Consider the following 16,516-nt stretch of genomic DNA (forward strand, 5'->3'; position numbering starts at 1 on the left):
CCCTTTACACAATCTGAAGTTTTTTTTAATAATGGGAAATATGTAAATGTAAATAGAAAACAAGTCTAATGTTCAGAACCACGTATTAACAGTTCACAAATCAAGGCCTATGAAGGTAGAAACATGGTAGAAAACTTTATCTGAAAGTAAATCTAATTTATAATTTTCCTGTAACAGTTCACCAATCCTAACTCTCCATACACATTATGTTTCATTGAGCTTTTATTGTTGGCCACTTGTGAGAAGTATGGTAGATTTGTTTGGGATTGTTTTTCTGAGAATAGACCCTGCCCATAGACTTTTAAAGGGGTTGGTAGATCTAAGCAGCAGACAAATTTATAGGACCCTTATTCTCCCAGGCAATATATATGCTGATAACTGACCAGTCAACATTTTGATGCCTCCCCTTTAAGCGCAACTATAGTTGGATATGATAGGCTTTAGACTTTTAATGTTATATAGGCTTGGAGGCAGTGACTGATTTGTGCAAGCAGAAGCAAATTAGTTGAGAGAGAAGAGGAAGAGAAAATCAGGCAAGAGATCTTGTGGTGCTAAGAATTGGTTTTCCTCAATGCAGTTTCTTCTAGTGAGACCATACTTTATTTCCTATGTCATTGATTGCTTATGTCTTATACTCTCTTAAATATGACTTTATTCTTCCTTCAACAAGGTTGGACTTCATGGTTTGTGAAGCTGTGTTCATGATTGAAGCACATAATTTCACTTTATAAAAATAATCGAGACCATGTCTTAAATTTTTATAGAAGAAACATCTGCATAGATACCATTTTTTGATGGCTAACATGCTTTTCTCTGGCATTTAGAATGTTCTCTATAGCTAGAATGATTATGAAAATTTGGTACTATTTTCAAAATTTAGATTTAAATGAATGAGAAGTTTAGCTATGTATATTACAGCTTTTTAAGGACATGATTTGATTCAGTTACTGTTTTTAAAAATAGAGATGTCATTTTAAAAAGAATCATTCGAGGTGGCTTTAAAATACAAGTTTGCAATATAAGAGTATGGACTTACATTTTTCACTGACTTTTATTTTGTAGCCATATATGCCCATATATCCCTCCATGTGTATTTATATTCATGCATATTTGTATTTACATGTATATTTTTATTTTGGTACTTGGGTAATCTGACATAAATTGTGGTGACTGCCGTACCTTTAAAGGTATAGCGTACCTTGACATCATAGAGTATTTTTTGTTTAGTTTATTTTCTCTATGACAAAATTTTACTTATTCTTATAACTTATAGGGGAAGATGAGATGTTTGGTCTTGTTCTGAGTTCTGTTCCCACTGCTAGAAACCTGTTGAACAACATCCTCGGAAGAAATTGGGTTGGCAAAAATTCTGTATGGGTTTTTCTGTAAAATAAAAGACATATTTTTCATTTTCACCAGTAACTATTGATTTGGATATTTTGAGTATATTGGCTATCTCCCACTATTGGCTTCTAGTGGGTAGAGGCCAGGGGTGCTGCTAAACATCTTCCAATGCACAGATAGCCCACAGTAAAGAATTACTTGGGCAAAATGTCAGTAGTACCAAGCAAACCATTTTTGACACGTTTGATCAGTCACAGCACCTTCTCCATATATTGCACAAATCTGTTTTTTGAGCTTCAGTTGCGTTTTTACCCTTCTTGAAGCAATAAAGATAATATGCTAAAAGTGTCGTGTATTTTCTTTCGTCTTAAGTATTACAGTGGCTGCACAAAAATTCACCGACTCTGATGTTTTTAAAATGAGTGAGAGCTGTCACAGTACAATCTAACAAAATTGTTTGGAACGAAATTAAAGACAACTAAGCACGACTGGAGCCATTGTATGGAACAAGCTAAAGGAACTTTTTGGCCAACCCAATATATTTTTCTGAATCTTTTCTGTTATTCCGCCTAGGACTTCACCACTAACAGATTTTATGAACAAATTAAGCTAGTATGTATATACATTTAAAAGTCCCTCCAGATTATAAAATTAATACTCAATGTTAACCTACCACTCGAAATATTTGCTATAGTTTTTATATATTTTCTGTGTATAATAACTCTGCACATTTATATGCTGTAGTTTCTAATTTATATTTCTTCATGTTATAAATATTGCTTCTAATCTAACAAGAGTTTTAGATCTTTAAGTGGGGCTAAAAATGTTTATTTCAGGTTATCCCAATTTCTTTTTTAATCTTTCATCCTATCTAGATTTTAAAAAGTAATCTAGAGTATGAGATTTCAATATGTTTGAAAATATTATAGAAAAGGTAAATAAACTGAAGTAACTTCATTTTTAAAATTTGTATTGGAAATGTTTTAGGGCTTTCTTGTATGTAAACATATACAATATGTTCTTAGTTTTTGATACTTGTTTTGGGAAAAGTTCATTGTTGACCTTTTCCCAAAAGGTAATTGCTAATTTGTCTGCAGTTTCATGCTTTAGTGTAGCATAAATCTACCTGGATTGCTTATGAATTAGGAACTAAGTATACCTAGGTATTTGGGTAAAATATGCACAGAATTTATACAGAATTTATGAGAGTTCATGCTCAGGAGTCAGGCCTAGTTGACTTCCTATTTTTATTGCTTTGTGGTTTATGACCTTGAATGAGTGTTTTAACCTTTCTGAAATCTGAGTTTGACTTACCTGTAAAATGGGGATAATACATACCACAAATCTCCATTCATAGACTTGTTATGAGAGAGTTAAATGTCTTAATTCATGCAGTTACTTGTACATGGTGAGTACCCAATAAAAACTAGCTATTGTAAGAACTTGTTATCATTGTTTTAAGTATTACTGCTGCTGTCATGGTGGAAAATTCTTGGTAGATATTCTGTATACTTCATGTGCAGAATTTGAAGTTAACTCAACATGATACTATTTAGCAACATAATTCTGTATAACTGGAAAACTGCTTTAATCAGTGATTTAGCTGTTGATTTACTAAAACTTGTGGGAACAATGAAGTAGTTGTCATCTGCATTGCTACAGCTACGTTATTTGTATATTTGAGCAGAGCATCTAGTTTTCCTCATTGGGATTTTTATATATTCTATTTCAGTTAAGGTAGGATGAAGAAGTAAACACATAATGCTGGAATAATTCCACTGCTAGGATTATATCCTAAGAATCCTAAAACATCAATTTCAAAGAACCTATGCACCACAATGTTCATAGCAGCACAATTTACAATAGCCAAGAGCTGGAAGCAACTTAGGTGCCCATCAGTAAATGAATGGATCCAAAAATTGTGGTACATATACACAATGGAATTCTATGCAGCAGAGAGAGAGAAGGAGCTACTACCCTTTGCAACAACATGGATGGAACTGGAAAGCATTATGCTGAGTGAAATAGGCCAGGTGTTGAAAGACAAATACCATATGATCTCACCTTTAACAGGAAGCTAAACAACAAAACAAACAAGCAAGCAGAATAAAAACAAAGACACTGAAATGGAGAACAAGGGGACAGTGACCAGAGGGGAGAGGGAAGGGAATTTAAGGGGGAAAAGGGGGAGGGATTTGGAGGAACAAGTATGGACACAGGGATGAGGACTGGGGGGGGGCGGGGGCGGGGAGGAAGTGGGAGGGAGGTGGGGAGCACGGTGCGGGGGGGGGGGGCTGGGATGGGAGAAATAGACAAAAAAACTGTACTTGAAAAATAACTAAATAAAATAAAAAAACATAATGCTGGAATAAATGATTTATGAAGACCTAGGGCCTTAGTGTTTGATCATAACATACATGCTTCTGATATTTCTTGTTGTTGATTGGTTAAAAAGATTTCATATGACTATTCAACTATATTTCCAGTATGTATTCTCACTCAACAAATGTGTTAGCAGTTACTTTAGGCCTGTGTTAATTACTCCAGTTTATTCAGGGATGAATTGAATGTTTCTTCACAAGGGGCTTATAGTGTAGTTGGGTGAAATAAGACCTGTACATAAATAATAAAAGCAAGAAGTACCATGAGAGAGGCATAGATTATGTACTATGTGAACTGCACAGGTGGCCATGTTTCTCTTCAAAGATTTGATGCTTTGCTACATTGTACTTTCTTTTATTAATTATCCAAAGGTCACTAACTCAGTCTGTATCTCATAGCCAAGAACTCAGGAAGACTTTGTCAAGAACTGAAGGATCTGCCCTGATCAGTGTGGTTCAGTTGGTTGGGCATTGTTCTGCCAAAGCAAAAGGTTGCCACTTCAATTCTGATCAGGGTGCTGTGTTGCAGGTTCAGTTCCAGGTTAGGGCATGTACAAGAGGCAGCCGATCAATGTTTCTCTCACACATCGATGTTTCTCTTCTTATTTTTCCCTTCCCCTCTCTCTAAAGATAAATACATAAATTTTAAAAAAATAATTGAAGGATCTGAAAGTTTAACCTGCTACAATTTTATGGGTGTTGGTAGAAGACATGAGACTCCTGGGTTTAGAGACAAAGGAAGTTATTATTCATAGCCCTGCAAGCAGCAGCAGGAGCTTCATAGTTGTTGGTTTCCTTTGTCCCCATGGGGGCAACACAAAGGGTTTCAGTTCAGGTAGATTCTATCCATATGGTTGGGTTTTCATCCTAGGTGAAAAACTTTGAGTTTGGGGAACCAGAATCTTTCATAATGGGCTTCATGGAAACCTGCCTGACCATCCAGGAAGCTTATCTTTGTAATACTGGACAGTAAACAAACCTCTTCAGGAGAAAGACGAACTCTTCCAAGACTGTTCACGGTTTAATACACACATGAAAAAATCTGATTAAAGCTCCAGTGCCTCCTCTTAAAAAACATTCAGAAATGCTAGAGACCCATGGAGAATTATCTCCCAATAGGCCTCTGAATAGCTAGCCTAAATGGATGTCACAGCGTTCATGAATTAAATGTTCATGTGGCATTGCCTGTTTATTCTTAAACTGCATCTCAGATGATTTTGTTTCTGAAGTGCTGCATGCATGCTATGTACCACTTTTTATCCTGAATTAAAATTTGATTCTCTTCACAGTAAGCAAATACTGAACTCAAGTTGATGTGTCTGCTGAGATTTTTAGGACTGAGTGTCTTGATGTCTTCATCTTACTTTAGAAAGCATGAAATATAAGATGGAAAGATGAACGGACAGATGAATATGTTATATCTCAAAATAATTAGATCAAAATATTTTAGAATTTAGGTAAGTGAATGTGTGATTATTCACTGTACAATAATTTTAGTTTATCTATATGAGATTTTTTCAAAATATCGGGAGAAAAGCCAACTGGTCTCTTTCTTTCTGTCTTTCAAGTCAGTTTTTTTTTGCAGCTAAACTTAGCCTGGCATTTCAAGAAAACTTTAATGGTAATTCACATCAAAATAGGAATGGGTGATAACCATTTAAAAATTTATTTATTTACCGTGGTTCTGTTTAGTTTAATGTGATTCCTTTAAGATTAGGAGCTTTGGACAATAAATAGCCCACCATTAGTAGGAAGTCATTGCTCAAAATGCTAGAATTTTTGGTATATAGACAGCTTGAATATAAAGGGCAGTTTATGCCAGAAATATGTTTTTAGGCAAAGGAGGCAAGTCCAGTCCACTTAAGACATGCTTCCTAAGCGAGCTACACTTACTAATCTTTTCCTACCTTTTTGAAATTTCTGGTTCCAAGTTTTTTCAAACTTATGTCCAAACCTTTTTATGCAGAAACTATCATTGTGTATGTTAACATTGTTGTCTGATTGTTAGAATTTGGGACCAGGAATAGGATTTTGACTTATTGTCAGTGACAACTGTAGTGAAGTTAGGACAGAACACTTAGTAACAGGAAATGTTATGGCCCTTTAAAAGGGAGACTAAAGAAGGACACCCATGTAATTAAAAGGTAGAATTATTTGAAAAAAAAAAAGGTAGAATTATTTGGAGTGTAGATTTTTTTCCCCAAGTGAAGGAGTGCAAATAAATGGAACTTTAATTATGTGGAATTCTCTTGTGTTTTATGGACTATATTATATATAAACAGTGAAATTTCATCTCTAACATAGGAAGTATATGTGTCAGGTGGTACTTGTGATTGGTGACTATTATACTATCAGGTAATCTTTAAATGAATTATTGCATTAATGTTAAGCTAAACATTTATATTGGGCAAATGACAGGATTTTCTTTATAGGGATTGAGTTTTAGAAATCCTCAAAACATGAGTGTTTATTGTCTGTATAAGTTGCTTCAAATGTTTACTTTCTCATCAAAGCTACTTTTTTCTTTTTTTCATATTTTTTATTGTTTACTCTAGAACAGTTGTCTCATTTTTCCCCCTTATGCCCACCTCCAACCAGACTCCTTCCTCTCCTTCAGGAGACTTGGGGTCTGTTTGAGACTTGGTGCTTCCTGGACTTGTATATCTAGTTCCTTCACCAAGTCAGGGAAGTTTTCTTTCATTATCTTTTTCAAGTAGATTTCCAATTTCTTGTTCTCTTCTCCTTCCAGCAACCCCATGATGTGAATGTTGGTATGCTGAAGTTGTCCCAGAAGCTCCTTACACTATCCTCATTTGGGGCGGGGGGGAAATTCTTTGTCCTTCTCGCTCTTCTGATTGGTTGTTTTTTTTGCTTCCTTATATTCCAAATTGCTGATGTGATTCTTGGCTTCATCCACTCTACTGTTGATTCCCTGTAAATTGTTCTTTATTTCAATTAGGGTATCCTTCATTTCTCACTGGATCTTTTTCATGCTGTTGAAGTTGTCACTAAGTTCATTGAGCATCCTTGTAACCAGTGTTTTAAACTCTGCATCTAGTAGATTGCGTGTCTCCATTTTGTTTAGTTCTTTTCCTGAAGTTTAGTTCCCTTCTTTCATTTAGGCCACATTTCTTTGTCTTCTCATTTTGGCAGTCTCCCTGTGTTTATTTCTATATATTAGGCAGACTGCTACATCTCCCAGGCTTGGTAGTGTGGCGTATGTAGTAGGTGTCCTGTAGGTCCAGTGACACAGCCTACCCTATCACCTAAGCTGGGGTCTGTACACGCTCCTCTTGTAGTTGAGTCTTGATTGCTGATGGAACATCCAAGGTCAGCCACTGCCTGTGTGGGGTTTTTTTTTGGGGGGGGGGGTGTCACATAGCGTAAACTACAGAGCATAAGCTACAAAGTGATTTGCAAATGCCTGCTTCTTATAATGGCCTTGGAGGTGCCCAGGAGAGGTCAAACTGAACAAAGGCTGGCTGATGCTAGTGCCTGGACTAGGGCAACTTAGTGAGAGGTACAGGGGTCACTGAAGCCTTATGCTGCTTCTTTGAGTGAATTTAGGTAAATCTAAAGCATGGGCCAAAAAAAGCTATTGTTATGGAAAAGCCATTGGAAACAGCTTATTTGGGCTCAAAAGTTGGATGGGGCAGAGCCTTAGGGAATCACCAGGGTGGGGCAAACAGTGATAGCCAGGTTGATGGAGTCTCAGTTATGAAGCCTGCCTGGCACCTCTGTGGCTGGTGAGGGAAGGGCTCAGAAAAGGAACATTGGCCTCTGCCAGCATAGCTCTGGCCCTGATGCAGGACAGTTCACTTCCTCCCTGTATGTCTGTGGTGCCATGATGCCTTTCAATATGTGCCCCAGTACTGGAACTCAGAGGGAATAAGTCCAAAAAAGTCTGTGTGTAAGCCCTTTAAGAAGAACTGCCTGGGACTCCAGAAGTTTCTGTCTCCCACAGCCTCAATCCCTACTGATTTTTTATAGTCAGAAGTTAGGGAGACTTATTCTTGGTACTGGAACCCTGGGTTGTGGGGGCACCTGGTGTGGGGCTAGGATTCCTCATGCCTAAGAGATTCCTCCCAGTTTTTATACACCACACGTAGGTGTTAGACCAGTCTGTTCCACATCTCTGGCCCTTCTACCAGTCTTGATGTGGTTTCTTCTTTAATTCAATAGTGGATTTCCCATTCAGCTTGATTTCTTTTGGTTATGAATGATGATTGTTCTATAGTTGTTATTTTGATATGGTTGTGTGAGGAGGTGAGTTGTGTTTGCCTATGTAGACATCTTGACTAGAAGTCCCAAACTGCTTTTTATTTCAATAAAATGGAGGGGGAGATCTCTGCTTTGCACTATTTTTTAAAAATATTACATCAGGATTACTGTTTCTATAAAAAAGAACCTTTATTTTGTATTAAATGTATAGTTCAAGGAAATATGAAAAGTAATGTTCATGTAATCACTATTTAGGACAAGAAATAGAACTTGGACAGCATTCCAGAACCTTTCTGTACCCTCTCCCAGTTACTACCTCTTTCTTTCCCTGCTAAGTTAACCCTTAATCCTGGCTTTTCGTAACTATTAACTTGTTTTTCTTAAGTATTTAACCACGTATGCATTGGAGAGGATAAGTATTCAATTAGTAAAGCAATAGAGTAGTAATATAATGCAGCATTTTTAAACACTATATGACACAATATGCCATTTTAATACTTTGTATTTTGTAATGTTCTCTTTACCATTCCAAAATGAAATTTACATATAAAATTACCTGCCAACATACATCATTCAAGTTTTAATATAATTTCCTAACTATAACATAAATGAATAAGTAAACTTGTAATTAAATGTGTTTTTTATTGTGTAAATGTTTGGGCACATACACTAGAAGGTAAAGTAGTCAGATGCTTGTAACCTACTTAAACGAAAAGGTTTGCATTCAGTAAGGCAAGAGTTAAATCTAAGTAGAGGACTGATGTAATAGTCAAGAGGACTTTTACATTTTGTAATAAGGGCAAGATACAAATATTTATGCATATAGGTAGAATCATGTGAATGTGTCACCTACAAATATTTGTTGAGTGATACAGATATGTTGTAGTTACATGATTCAAATAACATGAGTGATATTGCTGTTGGCAGAATAATTTTTTGTAATGGTAAACTCACTTTTTAAAGTTTTGGAGGAAAGAGAACATTTTTTTCCTCAATTTACATAGCGGATGAATTTTTGAAAAAGTTTTCATCAGTATGAATTTTTAGATACATATTTGAAAATTTGGTGGTATAAGGACATGATACTTCACTGAATGGGTCTGCCCTGGCATTGCAGAATGGCTAAAATCTTGTTCCTCTTTTCCACCTAGTCATAAATGTCAGGCAGAAATACCTGATAGGGGCAGTATTACCCTGGGGTTTAGGATCTTTTCATAGCAAGTAAATTACATATTTTTTCTTTCTCTCTGTTTCGGAGGGTTTGTAAAGGTAGATTTTATTCAGTCTTTTTAACTTGCAGGCTTCAGGGGTCCAGGTCTTCCTCCCACCCCCACCTAGTCTCCCTGTCTCACCCTACCCCCAAAAGATTTCATGTAAAATTGTATTTGCCAATGTATGTTTTTTCTGGGGCACTGTATAGCTTTCATTAGATTCTCAAAGGGTTCTGTGATCCAAAAGAGTGGACCAGATAATATCTTTATTCCCAAGACCTCTTATAGCTATTAAATCTGGTTATTCTTACATTGATGGTTATCAGCACTTGCTAATTTTCCGTTTTAACCAGGAAAATGGCTTAGACTCTAACTGTCTGCTGGCAGCAACCCTTATGGAGAGGCATGGTTAGAGAGACACAAAGAAGCAAAGAATATCATTCATTTTTAGATGGGTTTATTATAGGTAATTTTACATTTTATCGATAAAGCTAACATATCGAATTAATTAAGAATTTTGTTTGAAATTGGTGGGGTTTTTTCTTTGACATATTATCTTCATCCTTATGTAGCTTGCATTTTTATGTCTTGAAGGACCATAATCTATTACTGAAGATTTATTTTTAAGCCCTGCTAGGCAATATAAGTTTAACCATAAGTGGTCATGTGGATGACAATAGTCATCCATGCAAAATAATCGTCAGTTTTCATCCAAAGTCTAACTTTGTCACAAAAGTTAGATGGTTATTAATGAGAAATGTTTAAAAATTTGTTTACTTAAATTTTACTTTTAAAGTGGATGACCAGTTTTATCCACATGACCTCTCACACTCCATTTAGAAGCACAAACCACTACAGGGTTAAGTACTATTCCAGAGTTAATATGTTGATGGAAAGTAACACATGTTTATTTCTAAATCAGTTTTAAAAATCAGTTACTTTACCTTATTTTGGATAATTGGTGTTTTCTTTGAAATTGAGAATTATAAAAATTGAATTTAAAATTTAAAAAACTTTTAAATAATTGTTATGAAAATACACTATTATTCAAAATTAAAATTTTGTGAAATGTTTGTTTTCTCATGTTAAAGTCTTACTTGAGATAGTCCTATAAAAATTGATACATTCTGGACTTCCGGCCAAGATGGAGGTGTAAGTATACACACCGTGCCTCCTTGCACAACCAAAAGAAGGACAACAATTCCAAAACAAAAAACAACCAGAACTGACAGAAAATCAAACTGTACGGAAGTCCAACAACCAAGGAGTCAAAGAGGACACATTCATCCAGACCAGTAGGAGGGGCAGAGACAGGCAGCTGGGCAGAGAGGACTCGCAGAGAGGACTCGGGGCAAGGCACCATCAGTAGCTGATGGTCCCAGCAAGGTGGCAGATTGTGGAACAGGGTGCAGCATACAAAGCAGCTGGTGGACTGGCGGTCCCACATTCCTGTGCAGATAAACCAGGAGGAACAACTGGGGAGCAGGATGGACTGTGCAACCCAGGGCCCGAGAACAGGGAAATAAAGCCTCCAACTACTGACTGAAAACACCTGTGGGGCTTCAGGTGGCAGCAGGAGAAATTCCCAGCCTCACAGGAAAGTTTGTTGGAGAGACCCACAGGGTCCTAGTACGTACACAAACCCACCTACACAGGAATCAGCACCCAGAGGGCCTAATTTGCTTATGGGAAGTGGGGGAAATGACTGAAAGCCAGCAGAGAGTGGAGCAAGTGCCACTGTACCCTCCTGGACCCCTTCCCCACATACAGGGTCACAACCCAGTGGCTGGGTTGCTTGCCCAGTGTGAACACCCAAGGCTCCGCCCCCTCACTACTTAACAGATGCATCAAGATCAAAAAAATATATATATTTGCCCAAACGAAAGAACAAATCAAAGCTCCAGAAAAAATACAACTTAAGCAGTGAAGAGATAGCCAACCTATCAGATGCACAGTTCAGAACACTGGTAATCAGGATGCTCACAGAATTGGTTGAATTTGGTCACAAATTAGATGAAAAAATGAAGGCTACACTAAGTGAAATAAAGGAAAATGTACAAGGAACCAATAGCGATGGGAAGGAAACATGGACTCAAATCAATGGTGTGGACCAGAAGGAAGAAAGAAACATCCAACCAGCAAAGAATGAAGAAACAAGAATTCAAAAAAAATGAGGAGAGGCTTGCAGGACATCTTGAAATGTTCCAACATCCGAATTATAGAGGTACCAGAGGGGAAGAGGAAGAACAACAAGTAGAAAACTTATTTGAACAAATAATAGAGGAGAACTTCCCTAATCCGGCAAAGGAAGTAGACTTCTAGGGAGTCCAGGAAGCTCAGAGAGTCCCAAAGAAGGTGGACCCAAGGAGGAATACCAAGGCACATCATAATTACATTACCCAAGATTAAAGATAAAGAAGGAATCTTAGAAGCAGCAAGAGAAAAGGAGACAGTTACCTACAAAGGAGTTCCCATAAGACTGTCAGCTGATTTCTCAAAAGAGACCTTACCAGGCAAGAAGGGGCTGGAAAGAAGTATTCCAAGTCATGAAAGGCAAGGACTTACATCCAAGATTCCTCTACCCAGCAAAGCTTTCATTTAGAATAGAAGGGCAGATAAAGTGCTTCTCAGATAAGGTCAAGTTAAAGTTGAGTTCATCAACGCCAAGCCCCTATTGTATGAAATGTTAAAGGGACTTTATCTGAGAAAAAGAAGATAAAAAATATGTACAGTCAAATGACAGCAAACTCACAATCATTAACAACCACACCTAAAACAAAAACAAAAGCAAACTAAGCAAACAACTAGAACAGGAACAGAACCACAGAAATGGAGATCACATGGAGGGTTATAACAGGGGAGTGGGAGGGGAGAGAAGAGGAAAAGGTACAGAGAATAAGTAGCATAGATGGTAAGGTGGAAAACAGAATGGGGGAAGGTAAGACTAGTATAGGAAATGTAGAAGCCAGGGAACTTATATGTAGGACCCATGGACATGAACTTCTCATAAAGAAGGGGAATGTGGGTGGGAGGGGGTGTGCAAGGTGGAGGGGAGTGGGGGCGGGGAATGGGACAACTGTTTAGTATAATCAAGGAAATATATTTAAAAAAATAAAAATTTATACCGTCTCAATTATCTGTAGTAATTTTTGGACTTGGAGAATGTTAAGAAATGGAATCTATTTCTTTAAGACTTCGTTTTATTAGCAGTTTAAAATGCATCAATAGCCAACCATTTTATGGATTCGTGTGGCAAAATGGACAGATTGGCATTTTCTCCTTTATTCACACGTGCCTGTTAATCAAATGCTGATTAAAAAATGCAAGCATTTGGGATTAAAGAAGCAGCAAAGGGTGTAAAATGATATAGAAATTGAATGATTAATTTCACCATATAATTAATTAAAGCAAACTCTTCAACCATTGCACTTCATATATATAGGGCAGGGCAAAAGTAGCTTACTGTTGTGAATACAGGAAACCTGTATTCTATTTATTAATCATTGTATTATTTTCCATATAAACAACTTCAAACCTACTTTTTCCCCACCCCATGTGTTGTATATGTTTTTTTCACCCACAAAAAAACATACGTACTTGTTGATTTACTTGGCTATTTTCACATTAAATTATTTTCTGTAACTGTTCCTCTGCCTTTATATATTTTCTTTTAATGTTCTCCCATTTCTATCTTCAGCTTCTCATCCAGGTTCTAAGTCTTTATTTGTTGGAAAATAATTTGTAACTCAAACTTCAAATGTAGGATATTTATAATTTCCCTTAATAGGATATGAAATAAATATGTTCTAGAGGGCTTGAATTTGAAATTTCTTTTCCTCTCATTGCATTAAGCAGATCTGCTTGTTTTACAGTTTTAAAAGATAAGCTTACTCTTCTTTATTTAAATAAAATAAAGCCTTTAAAATTAGTCGTCTTTGATTTAAGTCTTCTGGCTTTTTAAAATGGAACTTAAGATTGATTGTTTAAAAAACATTTAAAATTGATTTTGGGTTAGTTAGAGGTGTGTGGTTATTGCTTTGAATTGGCACATATTTTTAAGTTTACGCTCTTTCAATGAACAGGTGTTTGTTTTATTGTTTAATCTGTAAATCTCTCTTTAGGTTTTTCTTTAGCCATGAGCAAAAATGATGTAATCTTTATTTTTCCCTCCTTTAAAAAAAAAGGTTTAGGATTTATTTAATTCAGGCAGGACTGGATCACCTGTTTTGATGGATTTTTTTGTGTGTGTTGCTAGGATGTAGAACCAAAGCTTTAAAACTTTGTATCTAGCTCTTACTGGTGTGGCTCAGACAGGTGGGCATCTTCAGAGGATGCACAAATCCTGGTCAGGGCACATGCCCGCATTGTGGGCCTGTATGTGTCTGCCTGTAGATGTCTGGGTGGGGGAGTGGGAGAGGCAGAAACCTATAGATGTTTCTGTCCTTCTCTTCCTCTCTCTCTCTCTCTCTAAGAAAATAAATAGAATCTTAAAAAACCCAATGAACTTTGTATGTAGAGTATTTGGCACAGTGGTCATAATAGGTACTTAACATATGTGAGTGAAAGAATGAATCAAATCTGAGGGAAGCAAGAGTATTGTGGTCAGATGTAGAGATGCATTTGGCTCAGTAGAGTGAGTTTGAAGATTAGCACTGGTTTGCACACCATTAGAAAATCCTGATCTTTTCAGTAATGTGGTACCAGTCTACTATAAGAATATAATTATAGACTTAAAAATTGAAACTTTCAAAATACTTTTATATGATAGAAATAATACATGCTCATGTAGAAAATTTTTAAAATATGGTAAGGAATATATAAGAAAGTAAAACTCATTCGTAAGTCTACCACTTTGAGAAAAGTACTCTTAGTCATTTGGTATATTTATGTACAAAGACTTTAATATTTACTTCAAATAAAATTGAGGTTATATACATTTAATTTTGAATTCTGTTCTGTGTGTAAAACACTCCAATTAAATTTTTTTCCTGTTTTTGGTTTTTGAACTTTACAGGCCCCTTCACAGATGTAGTCACTACAAATCTTAAGTTGCGAAATCCATCGGATAGAAAAGTATGTTTCAAAGTGAAGACTACAGCACCTCGTCGGTACTGTGTGAGACCCAACAGTGGAATTATTGACCCAGGGTCGACTGTGACTGTTTCAGGTAGCACATCATATCCAGAATTTACACAGTTTTGAGTTTTGACATTTTATGATTATTTTTAATTTGTTTTAATGATAGGCTTTTAACTGGTGGGAGAGGAAAGTTTTTGTTATTCTGGCTTTGCCTTTAATAATGTCCTGTTCTTATATATTAATTATGTGCAAATTGTACAAAATTTCTCACCCTTATCTGTGATGGGGTGTTACGTGGTCAATTTATAAGCAATTGTCAATTTAAAATTTTGAATCTTTATTTCTACAGCTCACTACCATATTATCTGCCCTTACTGTTTTATCTTTGAAATGTGACATAATTTTTGTAATTGCTCATTCTTACTCAGATTGCTAGCTATTGTTACATGTTACATGCAACTATAGAAGTATTTTAAATCTTTTGCTTAAAATATATAATGCCTCTTTCTGTTGATTATGTCAAATTCAATGAGTATTTTTGCTTTTCATTGTAAACAGTGCCCTGCATTTGAAATTTATTTCTATCACTTCCTTTTGTGTTTACTTGTAGTGCAAAGAGTGTGCTTGTTTTCTTCCATGCATGCTTATTTTTGCTGTGAAGTCTGTGCTGATGTTATAATTAATGCCTTCTATAAAATGTTCCTTTCTTTCCTTAGACTTCCCAAGATAGTAGTTTCTAATATCATCTAACAGCTGAGAAATAGAAACCCAGTGTAAGACTGTTTCTTACTTATGGGAGAACCACTTAGGCCTCACAAAGAAACCATTTACTCTTACTCTCTATCAGTAGTTTTCAACTCTTACCGTGTGTCATAATAACACAGAGAGCAGGAACACACGTGGACCCTCCCAGATCAGAATCTGTGGGGACATGGCCTGGACATGTGTACTTTAAAAACAAAAGAAAACATGGTGGGTGTTTTTGATAAGCATTCTAAAGATACAGTAATTCTATATCAGTTTTCTGGTTTTTCAAAGCCACAGAGGTTAAAAATAACAAATTATATATAAAGAGTGAGAGCCTAGAGGGAGACCCATTAAGAGTATTCAGGAGTAGGACCTGACTTAAAAGCGGTAGAGGACAGAGCATAGTCAAAGTTCTTGATGACCCTAAATCCTCCCTCTGTGCTATAGTTGAAAACTCAGAGCAAGGAGGACCTAGAAAAGATGTTTTAAGTGAGTCTTGTGGTATGGTGGCCTGGGAGGAATACTTTCATATTTGTTTGTTCAGGCCATCAGTTCCTGGGTAAAATGAATAGGAAATAAGATAAAACAATGTGTACATGCATTCTGGAAGTTGCTGTCTAAATCTTTAAGCTAAGTTGGAAGAAAATAGAATTATTTCTATTCATATGGTTAAAAATAGTTTATCCCTAGGAATCCACAAAGCTATTCAGAATGACTTTTTCTTTGAGGGTTCTAGATTGCTGAAATTTTACTACATTAATTTTTTTAATGTATATTTTTCAAAGCACTTTCTGCCATATAAACCCCTTATATTGAGCACCTGACTTCAGACACACTATTATTTGCATAACATGCCCTCAGATCCTTCTTCTCCCACCAGAACTTAGCTCTTCCAGTTTTTAGCGTAGTGCTTTTCCATATGAGGAGTCACTCAAACTACACTTCCTCCAGCTGCTTTCCCTGATTGACTCTCTGTACTTACTCATTTTTTCCCCTCTGCCTTTAGTGTGTGTGGATGCGCTCTCTCTCTTTATATATATATGCATATATATGTATATATATATATATATATATATATATATGTAAAATATAAAGATTGTCTTCTTGTTATTTGCAGCCTTGTATAACTGCCATAAAGTCACAACCATATTTGAAAATTTTCTTTTTGCCTAGTCTGTAGTGACTAGCTGGTAATGATTGCTAAGTGAACAGTATTAATAGAAATTTATTGTCCTTTTTTGGATTTTGTGTGTTTATCCTGTTTATTTTCTGCTGCTATGTATTTGACCTTTTAAAAAAGTTTTTTTTAACTGTTGATAGTTGATGGACTTCTCAGACATACTTAGAAATAATACTTTCTTGTATAATTGATACTTCTCATGTTTACTTAATTGTATTCTCTTTCTGAAAGTGTGACGTGCATATATATCTTAGAAATAACCTAAATATTAGCATGTAAATGTTGATTTATTCATTATTAGATTTATATTACATAATTTAAAACCACATGGAGTCTCTACAAACCCTCTTTTA

The 16,516-nt window shown here is 36.0% G+C and overlaps 1 protein-coding gene across 2 annotated transcripts in view; it reads left to right on the plus strand.

The window, feature by feature from the left end:
- VAPA (VAMP associated protein A) overlaps positions 1–16,516 on the plus strand; it is a 51,540-nt gene that overhangs the window by 9,511 nt on the left and 25,513 nt on the right. For both annotated transcript variants that reach the window (XM_037154071.2, XM_037154072.2), the window contains exon 2: positions 14,172–14,324. In XM_037154071.2, the coding sequence (XP_037009966.2) occupies positions 14,172–14,324 (153 nt within the window). The remainder of the gene's footprint in view (positions 1–14,171; positions 14,325–16,516) is intronic.

This window comes from Artibeus jamaicensis, unplaced genomic scaffold, assembly GCF_021234435.1.
Source record: "Artibeus jamaicensis isolate MK-2021 breed Jamaican fruit bat unplaced genomic scaffold, CSHL_Jam_final contig_511, whole genome shotgun sequence".
NCBI lineage: Eukaryota > Metazoa > Chordata > Mammalia > Chiroptera > Phyllostomidae > Artibeus > Artibeus jamaicensis.